The following is a 27,808-nucleotide window of genomic DNA, read 5'->3' on the forward strand; positions in this document are numbered from 1 at the left end:
CTCCCATGGCAAATCCTTTGAATTTTTTTCTTGTGATAGATATTCAAATAAAAATTGTGGCTACAAGAATAATTATTGCACTCTAGTCTTTATAAATACACAACAACAAATGCAGCTCTCTTGCTACACATCGTCAAGTTTTATAAACTTTGCACATTGCCATGTCTTTCATTCTGAGTAAATCACTTCAGGTGTCTATTCTGAAAAAGCTTTATGTACTTTGCTTATTTGCATATGAACAGCTTTTGTGGAAATCATTTTGCAGTGTCTTATCTGAAAAAGAATTTTCAAACATATAAACTACTATTTTAAAACAGATCACCATGATGATAGCATTTCAGAGTTTGACTTTTTCCCCCAATACATAAAAGTATAATTCATTGTCAGTGTATAAGAGCCTAATACTTAGTAGTTGTTAAATAATAAAACTGAGTAAGACTCTGAAAACAAAGAAAAATTTATTAAAAATAATTAGATCTCAGTTGTTGCTTAATGTGAATTAAAGAACCAAGGAAACTGAAGAGACAGACTTCATTAATCCCCAATCTATTCTAAGTATCTGGAACATAAATAAACATGATTATTTTGTTGAGTAGAGTATAACTGTATAATTCATGAATGCTTAAAAAGAAAGGTAGAGGATGTCCCTCTTTTTCTGTGCTATTTTGTGTAGTACCATAAATATTCATGGATGGTGAGTATCAGTTTAGGTTATCTATGTGAATATAAATTTTCGTATAACTGGTCATTCAGTGTTCATTGGATCGTGCTTTTGAATTTGAATTCACTAGTATCTCAGATGTGCTATGGATCTGACCCAACTCATGAATATTTACACACACAACTGATCTTTCTGAAGGTAATCACATCCATAAAGATGGGAAACTCATTAGTTTCCAATAATGAGAAATGCATTAGGATGCTGGTCCCAGAACAATTTGCAGTATGCTTGTTTTCATTTTTTGGGTGAATGATAAAACCTTAAAATACAAACACATATGCTGTACATCTTTCTTGAAAGAAGCTCTTTGTTCTTTTATCTTCAAAACATCTTGCATATGTTTTAACCATGATTGTATTTGTTTCTTTTACTTACTGTGGTCACAGAAATGAATGGAAAAAAGCAGTATTTCTAGTCATTATCCCAAGCTAATGTCCATTATTTAGGTTTGGACATATATTCTCAAATGCAAGCTTTCCCAATCTGCTAATCTGCTGGGGGCAGGATGCATATTTTACATATATTAAGGCCCTCCAAGAAAGATGATATTATCTCATATGTCATCTTTTTTGTGTAAAGGGAAAATAATATTCTAAGCCAATTAAATTTTTGTCATGTTAGACATAGGGTGCTATGATCATGGACAGCCATAATTATAAACTATATTTAGCCCTGTTATATGCTATATTATAATTGTTCCTCTTTCATTATAATGACTGGCATATGTTTGTGATACCTATGCAGGATCAGTCAGTCAGTATAAGTAGGTATCAAAATCAATGACCTGTCCCTTGTTAGCACTACACTCTAATTGTTAGTTGAACTAACCAGAAAAAAGAAAAGTATTATTCATAAAGCTAGTGATAAGGTATCAGCTACATCTTACTTCTATTACTGATGTTGTCAAGCCTCTGAATGAGTTTTTCTTTATGAACATGTATGCATTTTTGTTGTTACAGAAATACAGTTAATTAGCTATGCTCAATGACAGACATCTGTTTTTTTTTAATTCAAGTAACAGATCAAACCATGTTAGTATATCATAGAGAAACATCAATAGTTGAGGAAAGTAGTCATCAAATTCTGTCCTAAGGTGCCCTGTAGGTTTCTTTAGAACTGCCTCAATTGGAAGAATGCTTCCCACCACCTCTCAGCCAGCAGAGCTTGACTATTGCCTGTTTTAAATTGTATATGTCACAGGGGTTCTCACTAGAAAGTAATTTTGCTCCCCAGGGCTTATGTGATGATATCTAAAGACAGTTTTGCATATCACAACTGGGAACATGGACTGACTTCTAGGGTGTAGAGGCCAGAGATGCTTGTAAACATCTACAAAGCACAAAACAACTCTCACTACAAAAAAGTCACCCAGCCCCTAAATGTCAGTAGGGCCACCATCATATAAACATTTGTTTGAAGAAATGATTCCATGTCTAAACTTTTTGATTACCAACAGATCAGAGTGCTTTTATAGATAAAGCAATGAAATATATATAACATTACTATGCACATGTATGAAAACAGGCTCAGTTACTAATTACAAATTTGAATTGATTGATTTTTCCATTCTTTCACTTTTGGTAGCAACAATTGTATTAAATGAACTCAACTGGACAAGTGCCTTAGATGAAGTTTTCAAGAAAAATCGAGAAGAAGATCCTTCATTATTGTGGCAGGTGTTTGGCAGTGCCACAGGCCTGGCCCGATATTATCCAGGTAAGTACTTAGTGATTCCATAGATATCAAGTAAAATTGTAAATACTGGACTAGTTTTTCTTGACAACACTCTGTTACCTTCTCCCATTTGGTAAAAGATGGTTATTACATGGCTTTTGTAAGAAAAGACATTTCTCCTTACATGGCTCTTTAACTACCAAAATCACTTTAAGTCAAAATACCTGAGAAGTAGCTGGAACCATTGTCCTGTGAAATCAGGCGGGGCCATTGAGACTGTGAGCAGGTATCTGTGACGTGGAACAGGAGGTTGTCATGAATCCTAAAACAGTTCTAAGAATCCAACTGCATAGCATGGACCAAGCTACGAATCACATTAGAGAACTGAATAGAAATTTTAGAAACTAACTGAAAGATCTCTTTCCAGATTTTAAGTCTGTGTGTTTATATTGAAAGTTATTGATGCTTTTCTTTAATCAGTAAATGTGGATTTGTTAAAATGAGAATATATTTTAAAAATTAACATGAATAAATCCTTGTGTAATGTCCTTTATTCTTATATAGAAGTTTAAGAGGAAATAAATTTATAATGAAAATGAAAGATTAATCACTAGTACATACTGAGAATCTGTTGAAAAGACTTTAAGTGAAATGTGTGTTGGTATTTTTAACTTTTCCACCTTTCCAAGCAAGCTGACAAGCACAAATGCATTTTCTTTCTCAAAGTGAGGCAGAGTTATGGGATGCATACTAGGTCATTAGGCTTTAAAAAACATAGCATATATGAGAGTTTATTTAGACTTGCATTTTTAAAACATTTAACGTTAGAGTTGTTAACAATAAAAAGTCACAACAGTGAAAAGGGGGTGAAATAGAGATTAGATAATGTATGTCTTTGTGGATAAAAGTATGTGGGCATCATCAAACTAAATAGCTCTAAAATTAGGTGAAGATATATAACTTCTTGCAATAAGTGCCAGATAGTAAGATCATTGACAATTACTTTTTGCAGAAATCCAGTGGGCTAGGAAAGGCATACTGGTATTTCATTGTTGAAAAAAATTCATGCACTCTACCAAAATGTAAACATTAATACCAGATGTTGGGGAGATATCACATAGCTTGCTATAATAGATGAATTTTCTACTTGGAAATACTGTTCAGTATAATACAAAACTTCTTCTAAAATACTCTTACATTACTAATATGTTCAATATCATATATCAGGAATTTGAAAACTTTCATATGTAATATAAAGAAAAAGACATTTATTGTTCATGTACATAGTAAGCCTAATATAATATACCTTAATATTATGGCAGGTCTTATAAAATTTATAATTAGTATACAATAACACAGTACATGACTATAATTATTTATATTTATCAATAACTTACAGCATCTATGTAGCTTTAAACTGTATTAACTCAATATAAAATTCCATTTATGAGCAGCTGAGGATAGGAGGAAAAAGATAAGTAAGAGAAAATATGATAATAATGAGAAACCTAGAGCCCAGAACTACAGGGAAGTTGATGATGCTGCAAAAGAAAGAACACACAGTATTAGAGAAATAGGAAGGAGAAGGGAAGGAGAGATTGTATAAGAAAGAGAGAACACTGGGGTCAAGAGGTGGGAGGAAAGATAGATCCTACTATGTACATTTTTCCAAGATGAGTCTTTTTAGAAGTAGTTAACTTTTAAGCATACCAGTAAATTTTATTTTAAATGCTAATTGAGGGATTATGGCTTTAATTTTTTTTTAAGCCTAATCATATACTTCCTAACATACTGACATTTGTCCTCTTTCACCTTGGAAAAACTCCGTAAAGATTTAGTTTAGCTGAATCCATATGGTCCCCCTAGAATGTTAGTTGTGGAAGTAACCCTGGGCTTTCCTATAATACCATGCTTTTTAAGATTTAACTCAACAAATCATCTCTGAGTCTCATAATGGCTCTCTTGATTGCTATGGAATACACTCGATGAAATTTCATTGAGTACATTGCTGAGGTGCTCTTTTATTTAAAAAAATTTTTGACATATGAAAAGCTGTACATAGTTAATATAGATAACAAGATGAATTTGGAGATAAGTATACATTGGTGATACCATCACCACAATCAGTGTCATCAACCTATTTATCATCTGGAAAAGTTTCCTCCTACTGTCTTACTTATTAGTATATTTTGTGTTATAAAAACACGTAATATAAGATCTATCCTGCATGGAGGGAGGAATGAGCAGCCAAGATGACTATCCTCTTGTTCTCTGTCCATCCCCACTCATGGGGATGAGTCCCTGCTTCAGCTACAATCTATTCACCTGACTGACCTTCACTCTTAATAATAGGTAGAACCTAATTAATAAATACCTGCATACTTGCTCCCAGCCCCAGCTTGTGATTATTCTAAGCTTTATATTGGCTTTATATACTTGATAGCTTATCAAAGAACAGTGAGGGGCATGCTCTCTGCTGCTTTCACTGGGAACCTATGAGCTAAGCTGAGATCTGTGTCAGTCCTCCCTATAACTGGAAACTTCCCCCGCTTCCTTCCCTCATTCCCTCCCCACTTTCCACTTCCAGCTATGAGTGGGCTATATTTCGGCCCACCAGCAACCACACATGGTGGAGTATTGGTTCAGGACCTTGCTTCAGACCCATAAGATCCCCCAGTCCTTTAAACCATTGATGTCTCTGTCACTATATCCAGGCTCTTTAGCCTTAAAGCTGCAGGCCTGTGGAACACAGCCCAACATACCCTCTTAGCAAAACTTTAAGTGTACAATACTGTATTGTTACCTTCTGGTTCTATGCTATACAGAAGATCTCTAGGGCTTAGTGGTTTTGTATAACTGAAACTTTGTAAACTCTTTAACTGATACTTCCCCACTTGTACTTTCCCCTGGCAACCACCATTCTACTTTCCTTCTATAGGTTTGATTATTTTAGATTCCTCATGTAAGTGATATATCATTAGGGGCCAGTGTAATTTCCTCGGGTCTGTCTCATTGCAGCAAAAATTTGACATGACGGACCTAGTGTTACCTCTCTGTTACAGCTCAGTTTTATTTGACAAGCAAAGGAAAATACATCCCCGTGGCACGAGGGTGGTTGACCCAAAAGAAGAGAAGGCTCAATCTTGGCTTCTCTTTTTATATGGTTTCTCTCCTCCCCCTGAGCCTTCCCTATGTAAACTGGGCTAGCCAGGCTGTTTGTTTCACCTGAGGTTCTCAGTATGGTCCTGGGATTTTCTTTTGTTCCATTTTTACAGGCTTTTCCTTTCTTTTTCTTTTAGCCACCACCATTTTGGGCTCCTTTTTCCTATTCTAACTACCTAGCCATATAGTACTTGTCCTTCTGTGCCTGCTTATTTTGTTTAGCATAATATCCCTCAGGTTCATTGATGTTGTCACAGATGGCAGGATTTTTGTCTTTTTTGAGGCTAAATGAGTTGCTCTTCATGATAATAATGCTCTAATAGAATCAAATGTCTTTAGTAAAGACACTAAGACATTATGATAATTTAAAAGTGGTCCTCTATATTTCTGTGTATACTAAGGCATGCTTTTAACACATTTTACATGTCTTTAGGTTTAAAGAGTCTTTTAAAATGAAGGATTTTAAAAAATCTCTCAGTAAGCCATACTTTCCTCTCTGATTTTAGTCTTTCCATTTTGATACTGAACAAAATAATGTGGAACAGCTCATCCCTGATTACTGTCTGTTAAAACGAAGGTCAAAATAGCCTTTAATTATTGTTAATTATCTTACTTGTGAGTTGAAATAGAATACATATTACCTAATTGGATTTTACATGGCAAGATTTGGACCTCAGGCTAGGATCTCCCAACTAACTGTGAGAAACTAGATGGGTCTTCTAAATTTTCTGAGCCTTAGTCATCAAATCTAAAAATAAATATGAGCACTAATGTTTCCATTTTAGAGTTCCCTGGTGGCCTAATGGTTAGGACACTGAGCCACTGGATAGCCCAGGTTTGATCCCTGGTTGGGAAACTGAAACCTTGGGGCTTTCCAGGTGGCTCAGTGGTAAAAAAATCCACCTTCTTTGAAGGCAGGGATTTAACACAAGTTAAATCCCTGGGTTGGGAAGATCCCCTGGAGAAGGAGATGGTAACCCACTCCAGTAATTTTGCCTGGGAAATCCCATGGATGGAGGAACCTGATGGGCTACAGCTCATGGGGTCATGAAAGTCAGACATGAATTGGTGACTAAAGAACAACAACAGCAAATGTTTCGATTTATCCCCTGAGAGTTGTGATGGATGGGATAATATAATGAAAAGTACTCGCAGTAACTCCACATGGTGGAGTTGGTCAGAGATGTAGGTTTTAACCTATGACCTTAGTTAAGTCACTTCTCAAGAATGCCCAGTTAAATTTCAGTTTCAGATAACAAAGGATTTTTCAGCCTAAGTATATGATGTTTGAGAAATATTTACTCTTAAAAAGTATTTAGTATTTACTCTAAAATTTTTTTTTAATTAAAATTGAAATTTAATTGGATGTCCCTAATTTCCTTTTCATAAATTTATTAATCCTATCTCTCGGGCACTGAGTTTATGAGAAAATATGAGAAATAAACTTTCCTGTTACCTCATGGCATTATGAGGATCCAAGAATCTATTTCATGTATTAATATAAATGCAAAATTTGTGCTTTTTCTTCTTTTTTTAATTCTACAAACTACCTTTAAAGCCTTTTTTGCCATATTATTGTAAATGAGTTTGTAGAAACTACAATCCTCTAACTCACAATATAAGATCTAAAATAAAATGTGTTCTTGGGAAATAGTAAGATGCTGCTTAAAGCAGAGCTAATAGTGTGAGTGGGTTAACCAGGTATATAACCTGATAGCCAGTATTTAAGTTCCACTGCCATATCTTGATATCATGGTACCCTTGGGGAAATATTCAGACTTGAGCTGTTAAACAAAAAGGATAAAGTAGAATTAAGAGGAGAAAAAAATTAAATGCTTCTTATTTGCTAAGACATTTAGGAAAAAGCCAGTGATGATTAGCCACTCTGCTGATTTCCATTTTTCAAGTTATTTAAACTGCATGGAGGCACTACTGCCTCCAGAGCTGACATAATATAAGGGCTCCTCTGCAGAGCCAATTCTGGATAGCAGTTTGATATGACTGGGGATGGATTTGACCTCTAACATCTGTCCTTAGAGTGAATATCAGTAATTTGTCTGTTTTCTAATTTTGGTTGATATGTATGGAAATATGGTATAAAAATGGTTGTTGTATGTCTTTTTCTTCTTTTTTCCCCTTTTCTCCTTCTTTTCCTCTTCCTTCTCCACCTCTCCTTTTTCTCCTCTCTCCTCTCCAACTTAGAAGATAGGTAGGCTGTGTGATAATAGAAGGAGGAACATTGTATTGCGAGGAGTTCTTGATTCATATTGAAACTTTCATGGCTAAGTCATATCTCTGAACCTATTTCTTAACCAGTAACTTGGGACGATTGAAGAAGGTGATTTCCAACACAGGCACTACCTTTATTTACTTATGCATTTAGACCTCATTTGCTACACCACAGTCCTTGTTTTATAGGATAAACTAGAGGTACTTGCCCTAGTCATACTGCATGTCATGGCAGAGTTGAAGCTGGAACCCATATCTGATGAATATGGGTTGAATATGTGCTGACTGGACAATCAGTTTAATTTATGAGTGCTTCCTCAATTCCTGGGTTTGGAAAATCTGCTGGAGAAGGGAGAGGCTACCACTCCAGTATTATGGCCTGGAGAATTCCATGGTCTATAGCCATGGGGTTGCAAAGAAGCAGACATGACTGAGCGACTTTCACTTCACTTCCTTTAGAAGCCCTTAATTGATTTATATAAATTAATCTTAATGCTATTAAAACTGCTTTCAAGAGCTATCAACTATTTGAATTTTTATGCATCGTAAAAACTATAGGCATAGAAAACACATTTCATCTATTAGTGTCTCTTGAAATTGTACCAATTACTGCAATAATTGGTACTGTAATTAGAAGTTACTGGCTTGTCAGAATGCCAATATAGACAGCACTTATTCTTTTTTGGTAATTAGTTCCACTTATAAAAAAAGGATAAAACTTAAATCTCTTAAACTTCATGTTGCATTTTTAGTTAATCATTTAATTAAATGTCTTATTAAACATTTGTTCTTTCTTCATCCTCTTTCATTTATTTATTTCAAAAACATGGGTTTACAGAGTAGGAACTTAGTATATGTTGCTGCTACTGCTGCTAAGTCGCCTCAGTCATGTCCGACTCTGTGTGACCCCATAGACGGCAGCCTACCAGGCTCCCCCCGTCCCTGGGATTCTCCAGGCAAGAACACTGGAGTGGGTTGCCATTTCCTTCTCCAGTGCATGAAAGTGAAAAGCGAAAGTGAAAGCGCTCAATCGTGTCTGACTCTGTGCGACCCCACAGATGGCAGCCTACCAGGCTCCCCCGTCCATGGGATTTTCCAGGCAAGAGTACTGGAGTGGGGTGCCATTGCCTTCTCCAGGTATATGTTGAATTAGTGTTAAATATTTCTTATGGAGACACTTCCTTGTTCTTGGATCTGCTAGGATTTTGCTAAAATAAAATGTGAAGGAACCTGTGTGCAGAGTATATAGAGGGACATATTTTGCCATGTGTATAGCCAATTATTCTTAAGCTGCTTAACTCTTTTTGAAAAATACCTTTAAAATGTTTTAAACAGCAAATAACAGATGACAGAGCAGTCCAAAGAATACCTTTTTAGTTATTTATAAAGGGAGCATTTGCTAGATTTCTGGTTAATTTGAAGAAAACATAATAGCAATGGAGCCTCAGCATTTTGAGGTATTTATTTATAAAAGAATAACTGCTTTCAGTGATCAGTTTTCTTAAAAAAGAAAAAAGACTGATTTTTTTTTACTTTGATATTTGTGAATGGATATGAAGTTTAACTATAAATATGTTTAATTATATTTGTTGAATGCTGTATGAATACACCTTAAGTTGAAATGATTACCTTATTGCTTTTTTATACTAATAATGATTAGAGTCGAAGCATCACTTAGGAAGAAAACTAGCTACCAGTTACAGGAAATCCAAAACGATGGTGATTTCAACACTATAGAGGTTTATTTCTTACTCAGTCAAAGAATATCAGTTGCAGACCAGGGCTGATAAGGAAGCCTCACATACAAGGGTTTACACTCCTGTCTTGCTAAATCGCTTTAGTTGTGTCCAACTCTGTGCGACCCCATAGACGGCAGCCTACTAGGCACCTCCATACCTGGGATTCTCCAGGCAAGAACACTGGAGTGGGTTGCCATTTCCTTCTGCAATGCATGAAAGTGAAAAGTGAAAGTGAAGTCACTCAGTCATGTCGGACTCTTCGCGACCCCATGGACTGCAGCCTTCCAGGCGCCTCCATCCATGAGAGTTTCCAGGCAAGAGTACTGGAGTGGGGTGCCATTGCCTTCTCCATCTTATTTCTTTGACATTCTCTGAGTATATATTCTGCAGTGTCCACTGTTGTTTTTTTTTTTCTTATGGGACAAAGAATAGTATTCCCTCTCTTTTTAAGACACTTTCTGGAAATCACACAAAACCTTTCCTCTTATGCAACATTGGCCAAAGTTTAGTGGTCTCATGGTCATAGTTTACCTTCAATTTATATTGTAAATAATACAATTTGCTTTTCTGTGTACGATTGATCAGTTGTATTACTTGCAAAAACAACATATAAATATATATATATATATATATATATATATATATATATATGCAGCCATGAAATTAAAAGACGCTTACTCCTTGGAAGAAAAGTTATGACCAACCTAGACAGCATATTCAAAAGCAGAGACATTACTTTGCTGACTAAGGTCCGTCTAGTCAAGGCTATGGTTTTTCCAGTGGTCATGTATGGATGTGAGAGTTAGACTGTGAAGAAGGCTGAGCACTGAAGAATTGATGCATTTGAACTGTGGTGTTAGAGAAGACTCTTGAGGGTCCCTTGGACTGCAAGGAGATCCAACCAGTCCAGTCTGAAGGAGATCGGCCCTGGGATTTCTTTGGAAGGAATGATGCTAAAGCTGAAACTCTAGTACTTTGGCCACCTCATGTGAAGCGTTGACTCATTGGAAAAGACTCTGATGCTGGGAGGGATTGGGGGCAGGAGGAGAAGGGGGCGACAGAGGATGAGATGGCTGGATGGCATCACTGACTCGATGGACGTGAGTCTGAGTGAACTCCGGGAGTTGGTAATGGACAGGGAGGCCTGGCGTGCTGCAATTCATGGGGTCCCAAAGAGTCAGACACGACTGAGTGACTGAACTGAACTGAACTGATAAATGCACACACATACACACAAAATAACATATTATTGAAATTCTCACAGGATCCCAATTTATAGAGGTAATTCTGTAACCTTATTTTTGTTTTCTTTTATATGACCCCATCTCTTAGCCAAGTCTGTCTTATTTTTCACTTAGAAGGGTGGAAGAGTTGTTAACTTTGCAGTCAACTATGGGTCCAGTTATTTCACAAGTGAGAGCAGTTAAGTAAGATCCTGATATGAAAATGGGATGTGCTCATAATTTGATGGAGGATAAAATTGTATGTAAAATGTTTGCATCTGTCTGTGTCTGTGCTAAGTTGCTTTAGTCGTGTCCAGCTCTGTGCAACCCTATGGACTGTAGCCCACCAGGCTACTCTGTCCACGGGATTCTCCAGGCGAGAATACTGGAGTGGGTTGTCATTTCCTTCTGCAGGGGATCTTCCAGACCCAGGAAAAATTAAACTTCCTCTCTTAGGTCTCCTGCATGGGCAGGCAGGTTCTTTACCACTATCACCACCTGGAAGCCCTAAATATAGGCATAAGTATTGTTACAAATCTTTAGCTCTTTTTAAGTTCTAAAGTAGCTCATTTTACTCCTTTCTCTTTGATACATTGCTAAATTTGTAATCCATTTTTAGATACATAGGACCATCTTTGATGTACAGCTCTTGTTGTGTTCAGTATATTCTATTAAGAAAAATTTAAAACACTTGTCAAAATTCAGACAACTTTTTAAGCACTTCTCTCAGATACACCAAATATAAAATTTGTAAGAAATACAGCCCCTTTTTCTAAAAAGATTATTGAGTTATAAAAGTCGGAATCTTTTTCCTATAGAATCACAATTTACTTTTGTATCACTGTTACCACCTAACTGGATTTATTTGCTTACAAAAGTAGAAACTTTTTTCTCTGTCAGAGTTCAGTTTTTCTCTGTCTAGCATATATCTGAAATTATTTTCCAGTAAAATTCTCTTCATGTTTTACTTAATAGAACTTGTTGTGTGCAAGTTTATTTTTGCACTGGAGCTAATAATAACATATGGACCATCTAAATGATTAAGTCTGTGTGTACCATTTACTTTATTGAATATTTCATTTGATCTCACAGCTTTTCCTTGTTATCTGCTACTTCCGCTGACAAATAATTCTTGTTAAATTGGAAATGTTTTACATGGGCTGTCTGATATATGCAGAATTACCAGCAAATTGCTTTGTAACAAGTGCTTTAATTTTTAAAACTTATGATGAGTTATCCTTGGCTGTAATACCTTCAGTTCAGTTCAGTTCAGTCACTCAGTCATGTCTGACTCTTTGCCACCCCATGAATCGCAGCACACCAGGCCTCCCTGTCCATCACCAACGCCCGGAGTTCACTCAGACTCAAGTCCATCGAGTCGGTGATACCATCCAGCCATCTCATCCTCTGTCATCCCCTTCTCCTCCTACCCTCAATCCCTCCCAGCATCTTATATCTGTATGAATTTCCAATGTTTATTTATCTAAATTAGAAAAGTGTTCTGGACATACGACCATACCGACGTCAGAGGTGCTCTCAAACCAATACAATACTATCATTGAACATCAAGTCTAACTTCTTAGAAACAATATTAAAATCTAAAAAGAATTTGATTAAATATGTCAATATACTCAAGTGTAGGTTGGAAGGAGGAAAACATAAGAACTAGCAAAACTGCTGTTTCTGAAGGAACTGAGGTTCCTAAGGATTCAGGTACCAATAGGAGAGCATTTTGCTCTGAAGACGCTCACAGCTAGATAAGACAGGAAATGTCTTAAACACATTAACATGCAATGCAAAGAGACATCTAGTATATTTATTAAAAAGTTATCTGGAGTTAACTTAGATTATCACTTCTCTAGTAAAATGCAGCTGTCTAGGATTGTTCGCTAAATGACATCTGGCTCACTTACTGTGGCTTCAGGCCATCCAAAGAATCTAACCTAGTCTACATTTTGAGTTTTACCTCTTACTGTACAGTTAAACCTTCTCCATGTACTCCAAATGGTTTTTACCCCCTTTAGTATTTATTTGGTTTTATTTTTTACAACCTGCCCCATTGTTCCTATCCCTATATGCTTTGATCCCAGAGCCCCATTTCTAGTCATATACAGCTTATCCATAATTCCAAATAGAATACATTTGGCTTTCCCCAGAGAAGTCTTTCTTTGTTTTGTTCTCTCAGAGAACTTGGTTTTTTAATCTAGATTACAACAGCTATCAAATTTTATCTTTCTTCAGAATTTATTTGCAGATGCCCTTTTAAAAAAAGCATGGCAATGTAAGTAACTGCAGGTAAACTGTGTGTGTGTGTGTGTGTGTTGTGTGTGTGTGTGTGTGTGTGTGTGTGTATGAGAGAGAGAGAGACAGAGAGAAAGAGAAAGAAAGAGAGATCCAAGCAATAGAATGACAGTTGGCTTTTACAGGCATTTTTTAGTATGAGAAAACTTACTTTTTTTGTCTTTCCATGAGACTAAAAATATGAAGTCTTTTTGAATTTTAAAAATGCATTTTAACTTGTTAATTGTACATGCAATTAGATGTCATTCAAAATGGTGTTACCAGAGAATCAGCCTTCAGTTCATCATTTTGTACTTTATTACTTCCTAGCAGAAACGAAAAACTCATACTCTTATTTTTAAGCATATTTACTAAAAAATGGCTCAACAGTGTGCATACTTTCTCAAGAATATTTCAGTATTCTGAGTTAACATATAGGTGAGTGAGTGAGTAAGTGAAGTCACTCAGTCGTATCCAACTCTTTGCAACCCCATGGACTGGAGTCTGTCAGGCTCCTCCATCCACAGGATTTTCCAGATAATAGTACTGGAGTGAGTTGCCATTTCCTTCTCCAAACATATAGGTAAACACTTCAAATCAATGGTTTGATCACTGACATAGCACACCCTAAATGTCATGTAAAGTAGAAATGCCATCAAGTAGATTTAGTCAGAGATACACCCACAGTTCATTTTTTATCAGGATAAAAAAAACAAGTGATCATTATCACCATTAATGATGGCCTTCAGAAATGAGATGCCCACATAGTAGGCTTTCATTTCTACTTCTTTATCCTGCCATTCCAAAATCTTATTGGGAAGCCAAAAGAACTTTTAAAATGAGCAACATTTCACTTTTCGCAAGGTTTGTAGAAACTCTGATTTTCTTTTACACAGCGTTCATTAAACCTCATTATGAAACGGATTGTTCCAGAGATTTGCAATATATGGTTATTATCTTTTTTTACTATTTGACCTTCCTTCTTTCTGAGCCTATATAAATAATGTACCATATAAGTACCACAAGAGGATTTTACAATCAACTAATTAGTATCACAGAAGAAAGTACATTATTTAATTTTAACATAATGTAAACTTTGGCAGGGATTAAAGAGGAATTGGCTATAAGTAGAGATAAGTCTAAATAATACAGGAATTCCAGATACAATATTGTATAACTACCACCCATAGGGCAGAAATAGGTAACCGAAGGAAGGGACTTTGGTCCCCAAGTGCCCCTGGACTGAGATGCAGATCCTTTTACAGAGGACATGGTTCTGGCCCATGAAGTGGCGGAGGAAGTACTGCAGTGTCACAGAGTTTGCTGGAAGTTCACCCTCTGAGTTGCAGATGTCTCATCAGCGGCTCTCCACAAAAAAATCCCCGAGGGTACTGCTGCAGAGCCAGACAGCGCTCCATAAGCCTTGTTCCTGAGAAGCTATCCATGAGCTCTGGAGCATACGTATTGCCAGTGCCACACCAGGGAAGCTGCGCTTACTGCCAGAGCCTTGGAGCAAGCAAACCAGACCAGGATGTAGAAACCCTTTCTCACAATGTCTTTCTTCATCATCTGCTGAGAAAGCTTAAGTTGTCCTTGTTAGGTAAAAGAAAAATATTTAAGGGACCAAGAGACATTTTCATAACACAAGATAAGAGAGTGAACTTGGAGTTAAGAGGGAATAAATGTACAACCAGCCCAGGATTTTACTGAAAGAAGAATGTGATAAATTTGAAGTTATTACAAAGACCCAGACTTGAGGAAGTATGTAAGAGTTGAATATGAACTGAAATGTCTGCCTGTGTGCTTGTTGCTGAATTCTAGCACTACCACAAAAAGGAAAAAAAAAGTCATAATATAGCTCACTAAGTTTCTGCAGATGTTAATGGGAATAATTAAACTAAATTTGCCATTTCAGTTGCGTACTGTATCAGTACATACTGTTGAGACAGTGCTATATTTAAACTTAGCCGTTTCTTATAAATATGATTAGTTATTTTAAGTGAATAAATATTATGTAGGTGCTAATAGGAAAGCCATTTCACAGTCAAGGAGAGGCTCAGTAATATATATTTTTGACAAATCCTAATTGGCCAAATTATCTTCAGTTCAGTCGCTCAGTCATGTCTGACTCTGCGACCCCATGAAACACAGCACGCCAGGCCTCCCTGTCCATCACCATCTCCCAGAGTTCACTCAGACTCACGTCCATCGAGTCAGTAATGCCATCCAGCCATCTCATCCTCTGTCATCCCCTTCTCCTCCTGCCCCCAATCCCTCCCAGCATCAGAGTCTTTTCCAGTGAGTCAGCTCTTCGCATGAGGTGGCCAAAGTACTGGAGTTTCAGCTTTAGCATTATTACTTCCAAAGAAATCCCAGGGTTGATCTCCTTCAGAATGGACTGGTTGGATCTCCTTGCAGTCAAAGTGACTCTCAAGAGTCTTCTCCAACACCACGGTTCAAATGCATCAATTCTTTGGCACTCAGCCTTCTTTACAGTCCAACTCTCACATCCATTCATGACCACAGGAAAAACCTTAACTAGACTGCCTTGACTAGACAGTCCTTTGTTGGCAAAGTAATGTCTCTGCTTTTGAATATACTATCTAGGTTGGTCATAACTTTTCTTCCAAGGAGTAAGCATCTTTTAATTTCATGGCTGCAGTCACCATCTGCAGTGATTTTGGAGCCCCCAAAAATAAAGTCTGACACTGTTTCCACTGTTTCCCCATCTATTTCCCATGAAGTGATGAGACCAGATGCCATGATCTTTGTTTTCTGAATGTTGAGCTTTAAGCCAACTAAATTATCTTAGTCAGCTCATAAACATGATTCTCAGAAAAGTTCTACATAATTTTCATCATTTCTCAATAAAGGGCAAAATACATTGAGAGACGTACATCATGTGAAGTATTATTGGGAATTTTCCCAAGAGTTTCCCAAGTGTTCAACGAGAAGAGGACTTCAACATAAAATTATCATCCAATTCATAAGCACTTATTGTTCTCCATTGGGTCAAAGAGGTGTGTGTGTATGTGTAAAGCTTTGTAAAGTGTTTTAATTGAAGTAAGTTTTACTTAATTGAAATAGTATAAAATAATTACAGTTTAAAAGCAGTTAAACACAGTTTTTTCTATTTATTGCAAAATGATAAAAAGACTCTGAAACATCTTCAGTTAGTTAATAGAAGATTCTCAAATCTGCACTTGAATTATTTCACATCATTCAAATAAATATCAGGAAAAGTTTTTCTTTCAGTGCAGTTATGTTAATTATAGTTTAGATTTTAAGTTATAATTTTAAATGAACTAGCCATTATCAAATATGCCACTCTAATGGCAGAAAGTGAAGAGGAACTAAAGAGCCTCTTGATGATAGTGAAAAAGAAGAGTGGAAAAGATGCCTTAAAACTCAACATTCAAAAAAACAAAGATCATGGCATCCAGTCCCATCACTTCATGGCAAATAGATGGGGAAAAAGTGGAAGCAGTGACAGATTTTATTTTCTTGGGCTGAAAAATCACTGTGCAGAGTGACCTCAGGCATGAAATTAAAAGCCACTTGCTCCTTGGAAGAAAAGTTATGACAGACTTATACAGCGTATTAAAAAGCAAAGATATCACTTTGCCAACAAAAGTCCATATAGTCCATATAGTCCTAGCTATGGTTTTTCCAGTAGTTATGTATGGATGAGAGAGCTGGACCATGAAAGATGAGCTCTGAAGAATTGATACTTTGGAACTGTGGTGCTGGAAAAGATTCTTGAGAATCCCTTGGACAGCCAGGAGATCAAACCAGTCAATCCTAAAGGAAATAATCCCTGAATATTCATTGGAAGGACTGGTGCTAAAGCTCCAATACTTAGGCCATCACATGTGAAGAACTGACTCATTGGAAGAGACCCTGATGCTGGGAAAAACTGAGGGCTTTCCAGCCTTTCTCTTGCTGGAAAGACATGAGTTTGAGCAAACTCAAGGAGATAGTAAAGGACAGGGAAGTCTGGTGTGCTGCAGTCCATGGGGTCACAAAGAATTGGACACAACTGAGTGGCTGAACAACACAAAGGACTGAATCTGAAGTTCAGTACTTTGGCTACCTGATTGGATGAGCCAACTCATCATAGAAGACCCTGATGCTGGGAAAGATTGAGGGTAGGAGGAGAAGGGGGTGACAGAGAATGAAATGGTTGGACAGCATCACTGACTCAATGGACATGAGTTTGAGAAACTCTGGGAGACAGTGAAGGACCGGGAAACCAGGCATGCTGCAGTTCCTAGGGTTGCAAAGAGTTGGACATGACTTAATGACTGAACAGCACAACAACAAGGTTGAAAAATTATGCTGTTATGTGATAACAATCCAAGAAAAACAGTCTTTTTATAGACCAAAACAGTATAACATTGAATGAAAATAAAAGGATCAAATAATGTAAAGTACAGTTTTCATTAGTGGCAAATAAATTTTCTGTTAAATTTTTCTGTTAGTAGAGAGGAAAGAAAATGTATATTTTCTGGACACTTGGTGAAACATACTCATGGGCACTCTGAACATCCTTATGCCTTCAGTTTATTTCTGAAATAATATGAAAAAAAAATGACTTAAGCCACTTTCTTCTGTATTGCTATGTTGTTTTCCATTTAAAAAAGAAAAAGATTAAAGGCATAAAACTCTGGCATCTCCCAGTTTAACATTGCTGTGGAATGTGTCCTTAGTGCTTTGTAACTTTTAAAAGTAATACTTTCCCAGATAACATCTAATATTTTGGTTTTAATTCTCTACTTTAAATTGAACTTCTCTTGTTATAATTCTTTCTCTCTTTTTTTAAAGCTTCTCCATGGGTTGATAACAGTAGAACTCCAAACAAGATTGACCTTTATGATGTACGCAGGAGACCATGGTAAGAATGTTTGGATAATAATGAAAAGATGAAAAAGACAAAATAGGTTTTATTTCTTTTTCTTTCTTTCTTTCTTTTTTTTTTTTTTTTGGTGTAAAAGTTGGAGGGACTCATTCTATTACTAGTGGCAATCTTGTCTGATTATTATAGAGCTCTAGTGTTTTTTTTCTTCTATACCTATGAATTTTGTATACACTTCTACTTTTAAAAATAAAATTAAATGAAAATGATGAGTTTAGTGGGTACTGATAATGAATATTGTTGAACTGATTCATCAAATGCATTTGATGTGAACTTCCATTAACTTTTTAGTTAATGTCATCTCTAAATCTCTTTTAGCTTTTAGGGATTTCTGTTGAAATACTCCCACTTCCTTGTAGTAGGGCTCTAACAAAGTGTCCAGATAGAGTAGAAGATAGTTTGCCTCTGGCAGTGAATTAATGAGAACTAGCCCCAAGGAAAGAGCTGACTCTAGTTAAGGACATATTGCTTAGGTTTCATTTTTCCAAAAAGAAAGTTTAATTGTTCCATCTAAAGAAAATCATCCTAATATATAAGTAGAAGAATATGAAAAAAAGTCATAATTACACTCATTGGGAAATAATTGTTTAACTTCTTTATTTAATTGATTTTTTTAATGTATGTAATGTGTGGCTATATATTTTTTAATGGCTATGCATGTTATTATACAGTATATTGCTTTGTAAGCTACTATTTCATATCAATACCTTTGAGTACCTTTTCATAAGGAATACACTTAACATCATTTTAAAAGAATGACTAAATGGTAAATAATTTTAAAAATCTTCTATTAATGGACATATCAGATATTTCTCACTTTTTGTTCAGTTCAGTTCAGTATCTCAGTCGTGTCCGACTCTTTGCGACCCCATGAATTATAGCACACCAGGCCTCCCTGTCCATCACAAACTCCTGGAGTTCACTCAGACTCATGTCCATCGAGTCAGTGATGCCATCCAGCTATCTCATCCTCTGTCGTCCCCTTCTGCTCCTGCCCCCAATCCCTCCCAGCATCAGAGTCTTTTCCAGTGAGTCAGCTCTTCGCATGAGGTGGCCAAAGTACTGGAGTTTCAGCTTTAGCATCATACCTTCCAAAGAAATCCCAGAGCTGATCTCCTTCAGAATGGACTGGTTGGATCTCCTTGCAGTCCAAGGGACTCTCAAGAGTCTTCTCCACCACCACAGTTCAAAAGCATCAATTCTTCAGTGCTCAGCCTTCTTCACAGTCTAACGCTCACGTTCATACGTGACCACTGGAAAAACCATAGCCTTGACTAGACGGACCTTAGCTGGCAAAGTAATGTCTCAGTTTTGAATATGCTATCTAGGTTGGTCATAACTTTTCTTCCAAGGAGTAAGCATCTTTTAATTTCATGGCTGCAGTCACCATCTGCAGTGATTTTGGAGCCCAAGAAAATAAAGTCTGACACTGTTTCCACTGTTTCCCCCATCTATTTCCCATGACATGATGGGACAAGATGCCATGATCTTCGTTTTCTGAATGTTGAGCTTTAAGCCAACTTTTCACTTTCCTCTTTCACTTTCATCAAGAGGCTTTTTAGTTCTTCTTCACTTTCTGCCATAGGGTGGTATCATCTGCATATCTGAGGTTATTGATGTTTCTCCTGGCAATCTTGATTCCAGCTTGTTTCATCCAGCTCGGTGTTTCACATGATATACTCTGCATAGAAGTTAAATAGCCAGGGTGACAATATACAGCCTTGACGTACTCCTTTTCCTATTTGGATCCAGTCTGTTGTTCCATGTCCAGGTCTAACTGTTGCTTCCTGACATGCGTATAGGTTTCTCACGAGGCAGGTCAGGTGTTCTGGTATTCCCATCTCTTTAAGAATTTTCCTCAGTTTATTATGATCCACACAGTCAAAGGATTTGGCATAGTCAAAAAGCAGAAACAGATGTTTTTCTGGAACTCCCTTGCTTTTTCCATGATCCAGCAGATGTTGGCAATTTGATCTCTGGTTCCTCTGCCTTTTCTAAAACCAGCTTGAACATCTGGAAGTTTGCAGTTTACATAATGCTGAAGCCTGGCTTGGAGAATTTTGAGCATTACTTTACTAACATGTAAGATGGGTGCAATTGTGCAGTAGTTTGAGCATTCTTTGGCATTGCCTTTCTTTGAGATTGGAATGAAAACTGACCTTTTCCAGTCCTGTGGCCACTGCTGAGTTTTCCAAATCTGCTGGCATATTGAGTGCAGCACTTTCACAGCATCATCTTTCAGGATTTGAAATAGGTCAACTGGAATTCCATTACCTCCACTAGCTTTATTCGTAGTGATGTTTTCTAAAGCCCACTTGACTTTACATCCCAGGATGTCTGGCTCTAGGTGAGGGATCACACCATCATGATTATCTTGGTTGTGAAGATCTTTTTGGTACAGTTCTTCTGTGTATTCTTGCCACCTCTTCTTAATATCTTCTGCTTCTGTTAGGTCCATACCATTTCTATCATTTATCAAGCCCATCTTTGCATGAAATGTTCCCTTGGTATCTCTAATTTTCTTGAAGTGATCTCTCGTCTTTCCCATTCTGTTGTTTGCTTCTATTTCTTTGCATTGATCACTGAGGAAGGCTTTCTTATCTCTTTTTGCTATTCTTTGGAACTCTGCATTCAGATGCTTATATCTTTCCTTTTCTCCTTTGCTTTTCACTTATCTTCTTTTCACAGCTATTTGTAAGGCCTCCTCAGACATCCATTTTGCTTTTTTGCATTTCTTTTCCATGGGGATGGTCTTGACCCCTGTCTATTGTACAGTGTCACAAACCTCTGTCGATAGTTCATCAGACACTCTATCTATCAGATCTAGTCCCTTAAATCTATTTCTCACTCTCACTGTATAATCATAAGGGATTTGATTTAGGTCATACCTGAATGGTCTAGTGGTTTTCCCTAATTTCTTCGATTTAAGTCTGAATTTGGCAATAAGGAGCTTATGATCTGAGCCACAGTCAGCTCACAGTCTTGTTTTTGCTGACTGTATAGAGCTTCTCCATCTTTGGCTACAAAGAATATAATCAATCTGATTTCGGTGTTGACCATCTGGTGATGTCCATGTATAGAGTCTTCTCTTGTGTTGTTGGAAGAGGGTGTTTGCTATGACCAGTGCATTTTCTGGCAAAACTCTGTGAGTCTTTGCCCTGCTTCATTCTGTACTCCAAGGCCAAATTTGCCTGTTACTCCAGGTGTTTCTTGACTTCCTACTTTTGCATTCCAGTCCCCTATAATGAAAAGGTCATCTTTTTAGGGTGTTATTTCTAAAAGGTCTTGTAGGTCTTCATGGAACCGTTCAACTTGAGCTTCTTCAGCATTACTGGTTGGGGCATAGACTTGGATTACGGTGATATTGAATGGTTTGTGTTTGAAATGAACAGAGATCATTCTTTCTTATTTGAGATTGTATCCAAGTACTGCCTTTCTGACTCTTTTGTTGACCATGATGGCTACTCCATTTCTTCTAAGGGATTCCCGCCCACAATAGTAGATATAATGGTCATCTGAGTTAAATTCACCCATTCCAGTCCATTTTAGTTTGCTGATTCCTAGAATGTCAACGTTCACTCTTGCCATCTCCTGTTTGACCAATTCCAATTTGCCTTGATTCATGGACCTGACATTCCAGGTTCCTATGCAATATTGCTCTTTATAGCATCGGACCTTGTTTTTATCACCAGTCACATCCACACCTGGGTATTGTTTTTGCTTTGGCTCCATCACCTCATTCTTCTAGAGTTATTCCTCCACTGATCACCAGTAGCATATTGGGCACCTATTGTGCTGGGGAGTTCCTCTTTCAGTATCCTATCATTTTGCCTTTTCATACTGTTCATGGGGTTCTCAAGGCAAGAATACTGAAGTGGTTTGCCATTCCTTTCTCCAGTGGACCACATTGTATCAGACCTCCTGACCATGCCCGCCCGTCTTGGATTGCCCCACAGGGCATGGCTTATTTTCATTGCGTTAGACAAGGCTGTGGTCCTAGTGTGATTAGATTGACTAGTTTTCTGTGATTATGGTTTCAGTGTGTCTGCCCTCTGATGCCCTCTTGCAACACCTGCCATCTTACTTGGGTTTCTCTTACCTTGGACATGGTGTTAGGATTCAGACAAATTCTAAGACACATAATGGTCAGTTCAAAGAAATATATTTAAAGCTTTTTAAATGCTCTGTTAAATGTCCTAGTAGTAATTTACATTAATACCAGCCATGTATAATATTACCAGATGCTATTCATCCACATATTATTCTTGTTAATATTTCTCCAGGTTAGTGGCTATGGCGCCATATGTTGCTGAATGGAGGCGAACTGTCTGCCATCATGTGATTTAGGTTCAGGAACCAGTTGTTTTGGCAGAAAATTAGAAATTAGGTCCTAACTAGAAGAGACAGATGAAATTCTGTCCTCTCATTTCCCTATGGAGACGCGTGCCAGGACCATTTGTCAATATGCTAGACATGATCTAGATGATTTGCCTTTCATTGAAATAACCCAGCAACCCTACCCTTTTACCTTCTGACAGAGAAGCAAACTTGAATGCAACTAAAAATTGTTTTCCATGACTGTTTAATCCTGAATAGTTACTAACTGTGCTGAATGTTGTCTGAAAGCTAATTGGCACGTTATCTGGCAAGCTTCTGAGAAGTTAGATTTAGAGTGATGGACAATAAGTAGAACACTGAGTTCAGACTCAGGTCTTTTTGTTAGGGAAGGCAGGCCCCTAGTTCCCATCAGTCTACAGCCAGGCACGATGTGCTTTGGGGATTATTTACCTTTAATTAACTTTATGTCTACAGTGACTAAGCTATTCTCCTAGAGTTTCTTTTCATACACAGAGTTTCTGAATCTATCGGATTGGGGCTTAGTGTGATAATCAACATTTTGTACTGACTCTCCAGGTGACTTTTAGATACTGTAAAGTTTGAAAACCACTACTTGAAACTCTTAGAAATAACATGATATATTGCTTGGTTTCTAATTACTTTATTGTCTCTTTGTATTTCCCTTAATTTGATACTGCTTTTTCACTTTCCTAGACTACCTATTTATTTTTGTGGGAATTTTGTGTGTGTGTATTTAAATTAATGACATAATCTTATTATTTATTTTTGTTATTATTCCTTAGAGTGAGTTTTGAAAACTGTGGTCAGCAAAATGGAATTTAGGATAACTTTTTTCCTCCCTTAGGGAAATACTCTTCCAGAAGTTAATTTCTTATACTCCTAGTATTAAAGCACATCTCTTTTTCCTTTGTTATAAATACCTTTAAAACATACTTTAAATATTATACCTCTGATATCTCTATTATGTTAAATATTGTGTTTTTAAGTTGATGTTGCAGAATCATGAATTAAATAGTATTATCTACCCAGATAGGAAGGACATAGGGTGATGCTTGGAAAATGTCTCAGAGATCAGTAAATAGCAATTCAACAAATATCAGTGTTTGAGATTTTACAAGAGAAAAAAAAAATACTCATATGAGTGTATTTGTTTCAGGTACATCCAAGGAGCTGCATCTCCTAAAGACATGCTTATACTGGTTGATGTGTAAGTAGTTAAACATTACATTATTTTTTATATACTGAGAATATGGGAAGGGTTTTTGGTAGTAGTAATAGTTTAAGACTAGAAATAGGTGGGGAAGAAAAAAACCAATTATAATTATTATGACTTTGTCTATATGCAGACAAAGAAATCAAATTAAGACAATAACAAAACAAACAAAAATTCTCTTGTTGAAAATGAGAGGAATCTTTGTCAGAATTAAAAATTATGACTTTGTTCTGAAGTCTAAGCTTTTTGAAAAATTATTAATTTGCTTCCAGCTTTTTGCTTGTTAAACAGTATTAAAGTACATGGTTGCTGAAACCAATCAGTTTCTGCTACCAAAAATGTAGAATTGTTTAGATGGCACTTAGTCACTATTGATCCAAATATCTTTTAGGGATTGGTCACAAAATAGATTACTACTAGATATATTACATGTCCATACTGGAACTTTCTCAAGGGAAATGCTGAAATGCAAGAAAAAAATCCATTAGTTTTTATATTGGTTATTTGTCACGTTGTTTCAAGTTAAGTATGTGTGTATAATCTTCCAATAAGATTGAAATTGACATTTGAAACTGTAGAACATAGAGAAGACAGTTTCCTGCCATGAAGATTCAGTTTTTAAGAGCAATACTACAGAATTAAAAACATGAGGTATAAAAGCTTTTATTATTTTCCCTGAGAGAAAAAGATTATATCCTCATCTGTTCTTACTTCCCTGGTGGTGCAAAAAGAATTTGCTTGCAGTGCAGGAGACTTGAGTTCAATCCCTGCGTCAGGAAGACCCCCTGGAGAAGGGAATGGCAACCCACTCCAATAATCTTGCCCGGAGAATTCCATGGACAGAGTATCCTGGCAGGTACAGTCCATGGAGTTAGAGAGATTTGGACATGACTGAGCAACTAACACTTTCACTTTCATCTGTTCTTTGCCACTGGAGGTAACAAAATATCATGTTTTATAGGCAGCTAAATTCATTTCACAGGATATTGTCAGCATTTGAAAATGTTTCCATTATAACTTGAAGTAAACAAGTTTAAAATCTTATAATCTTGCCTGAGAAAGAGATGATAAATGAAGTCAACAAATATAACTTAAATTTAAATTTCATTTCATTTGTTAAAATGAGTTTAAACTTCATCTTTTTAAATTATTGTGGATTTTGTACATTTGCTAATCCTTGATAGTCTTCTGGAAATATAAATCTAAATGGGAATGCAATATGTTGTAATCCTATCGGATATATGCTAATGTCCAGGCATAATTTCTTATATTAAAATATTTAGAATGCATAAAGTCTACTGAAGTTAAAAATAAATGTGCATGAGGTTGTAATTTCAAAACATTATTTCAACTTAACTAAACTGAGAGTATCTTATGTGATGATATAGAGACAAAGATTATTAAGACACGGTTCCTCCTCTCAAAGATGATTCAAAGGTATTAGTGAAATGAAACCATATTCACAAATAACTTAAAACAGTTATAGAAAGTGCGAGATATAAAGTGTGACACAGCACTGAAGGAATACATAGGTGAGAGAGCACATTTCAATTTGAAGTGTCAGGAAAGATTTCATTAAGGAGATGAAATTAGAATAGAATCCTTATAGCTAAGATTTAACAAGGCAGGCATGGAAGGGAGAGAAAAGAGAGTGGAGTTTCAGGTGGGAGAATTGACAGAAGCAAAGGGGCATTGTTGAGAACATATAGAGGGACTGTATAGAAGGTGGAGGTAGGAGAGAGAGAAGACAATGAAACTTTCTGAATGCAGGCTTTTAAGATTCTTGGATGTATTGTAGGTAACTATTTTGTAGGTAGGGCTTCCCTGGTGGCTCAGTGGTAAAGAATCTGCCTGCTCTCAGGAGACACAGGTTCACTTCCTGGGTCGGGAAGAATTCCCTGGAGAAGGAAATAGCAACCCACTCCAGTATTCTTGCCTGGGAAATCCCATGTACAGAGATCCTACGGGCTACAGTCCATGGGGTTGGAGAGTTGCCAGATATGACTTAGTGATTAAACAGCAACATTTTATAGGTAACAGAGGTGGATGAAGATATGCTGCCAGAATTTTCACCTGTTAGCACGGGGCAGGCAATGGCACCCCACTCCAGTACTCTTGCCTGGAAAATCCCATGGACGGAGGAGCCCGGTGGGCTGCAGTCCATGGGGTCGCTAAGAGTCAGACACGACTGAGCGACTTCACTTTCACTTTTTACTTTCATGCACTGGAGAAGGCAATGGCACCCCACTCCAGTACTCTTGCCTAGAGAATCCCAGGGACGGGGGAGCCTGGCGGGCTGCCGTCTATGGGGTCGCACAGAGTTGGACACGACTGAAGTGACTTAGCAGCAGCAGCAGCAGCAGCACAGGGCAGAGAAGGAACTAAGAGATGAATGGTTGTTACTCTGGCTCTGGATCTTGAGGTGGTAAACACATAAGCTAGAATGGAAAGAGGATGGAGAGAATACTGTAAAGTACAATGAATAACAGAAGTTGTCTGAATGGGAAGCAAAGTTGAGAGGGAGAATGAAATTGAATGACTGAGATCTAATGTGGTTGATATCAAGGGCATATGTAGGAAAGAAAAATAAGTTTTGGGACTAATGTGTCATTGTGGACATTGAACCCATAGTCATTTAACAGCTAGAAAAATAAAACTGGGGAAAAGTTAGGAGCTACAAAAGTGAATACAGAAGATACAAAAGTGAAAGTTAATTGCCCAGTGGCTAGAAAAGATTGAAGGCAAAAGGAGAAGGGGGCGGCAGATGATGAGATGGTTAGATAGCATCGCCAATTCAGTTGACATGAATTTGAGGAAACTCCAGGAAGATAGTGAAAGATAGGGAAGCCTGGCATGCTGTATTCCATGGGGTCGCAAAGAGTTGGACATGACTTAGTAAATGAAAAGCAGCAACAGATTGCCTGGAGATGCACCACACAAATAGGTGAGGTCATCCAGGATCATAAAATATATAAAGACAAGATAAATGATGACTAAATCCCTGAGAATATCTACTTTAGGAATAAAACAAGGCATTGTCTTTACAAATCTATTATCAAATTCTTATGCTGCTATATAATAATTGTTTAATCAAGTCAAATGGTGGGCTCTTAGAGCAATGACTGCATTATATTAACCTCTGTAGCCCTCACTTCTAAATTGGCTAATAGAGCTGATATTCAGTATATATTTCTCGAAACAGTGAATATTCAATGAATATCTGTAGTTTCTTAAAATTATCACTTGAAATGTAATTTTCATCCTTGTAATTAGAAATAAATACATTCTGATGCTTGTAGCAAAGAAAGACCAAATTTCTTGTAATTTATTTCTGCTGCTGCTGCTGCTGTCGCTTCAGTTGTCCGACTCTGTGTGACCCCATAGACAGTAGCCTACCAGGCTTTGCTGTCCCTGGGACTCTCCAGGCAAGAACACTGGAGTGGGTTGCCATTTCCTTCTCCAGTGCATGAAAGTGAAAGGGAAGTTGCTCAGTCGTGTCTGACTCTTAGCGACCCCATGGACTACAGCCAACCAGGCTCCTCCACCCATGGGATTTCCCAGGCAAGAGTACTGGAGTGGGATGCCATTGCCTTCTCCGAATTTATTTCTACTTGCTATCCAAAATAGGACTTTTTCTAGTACAGATATTTTAAAGACAAAATTATGTTAATATTATATAGAGTCAGTGCATAAGTTGAGTTTCCTTAGGGTGTCTCATGTTGACTAAATGCATAATCATTAACATGTGTGGATCCGTTTTTTGTTTTAAAATAGGAGCGGGAGTGTTAGTGGATTGACACTTAAACTGATCCGAACATCTGTCTCCGAAATGTTGGAAACCCTCTCAGATGACGATTTTGTGAATGTAGCTTCAGTAAGTATATGATGATTGCATTTTTGTTGAGTTAAATCTAGAATTTTTATCTCTCTCTGATTTTAAGTGTCTGATTGTGTTTTGTCATAGATAGGCTGAGATATTTCTGGTCCTATTACAAGACTGTCTTACTAAGCTGTTCTCTCTTGTTACTCATTCTCCTATTCACACCAAGGTCCTTTCTCAGTGTTTGTGCCCATGAGACAAATGATTAAAGCAATGAATATGAAGGGAAAACATTATATATATATTCTCCTTAACTCAGAGCAGCTTAAAAAGCTGACATGCACCCCTGTACTCATTGACGTCATTTTAACTCCCAATAAATATTGACTTTGCAGTATAATTGTATGACTCTTTTCTGTTCATTATAATTCTCAACTTTCACACTGGGCATATGTCCATAATGTAGTATATTT

At 37.0% G+C, this 27,808-nt stretch overlaps 1 protein-coding gene across 7 annotated transcripts in view; it reads left to right on the forward strand.

Moving 5' to 3' along the window:
- CACNA2D1 (calcium voltage-gated channel auxiliary subunit alpha2delta 1) overlaps positions 1–27,808 on the forward strand; it is a 541,059-nt gene that overhangs the window by 389,766 nt on the left and 123,485 nt on the right. For all 7 annotated transcript variants that reach the window (XM_069586656.1, XM_069586658.1, XM_069586659.1 and 4 more), the window contains 4 exons: positions 2,306–2,437; positions 17,853–17,922; positions 23,459–23,509; positions 27,290–27,389. In XM_069586656.1, the coding sequence (XP_069442757.1) occupies positions 2,306–2,437; positions 17,853–17,922; positions 23,459–23,509; positions 27,290–27,389 (353 nt within the window). The remainder of the gene's footprint in view (positions 1–2,305; positions 2,438–17,852; positions 17,923–23,458; positions 23,510–27,289; positions 27,390–27,808) is intronic.

This window comes from Ovis canadensis, chromosome 4, assembly GCF_042477335.2.
Source record: "Ovis canadensis isolate MfBH-ARS-UI-01 breed Bighorn chromosome 4, ARS-UI_OviCan_v2, whole genome shotgun sequence".
In the NCBI taxonomy this organism is placed as follows: Eukaryota; Metazoa; Chordata; class Mammalia; order Artiodactyla; family Bovidae; genus Ovis; species Ovis canadensis.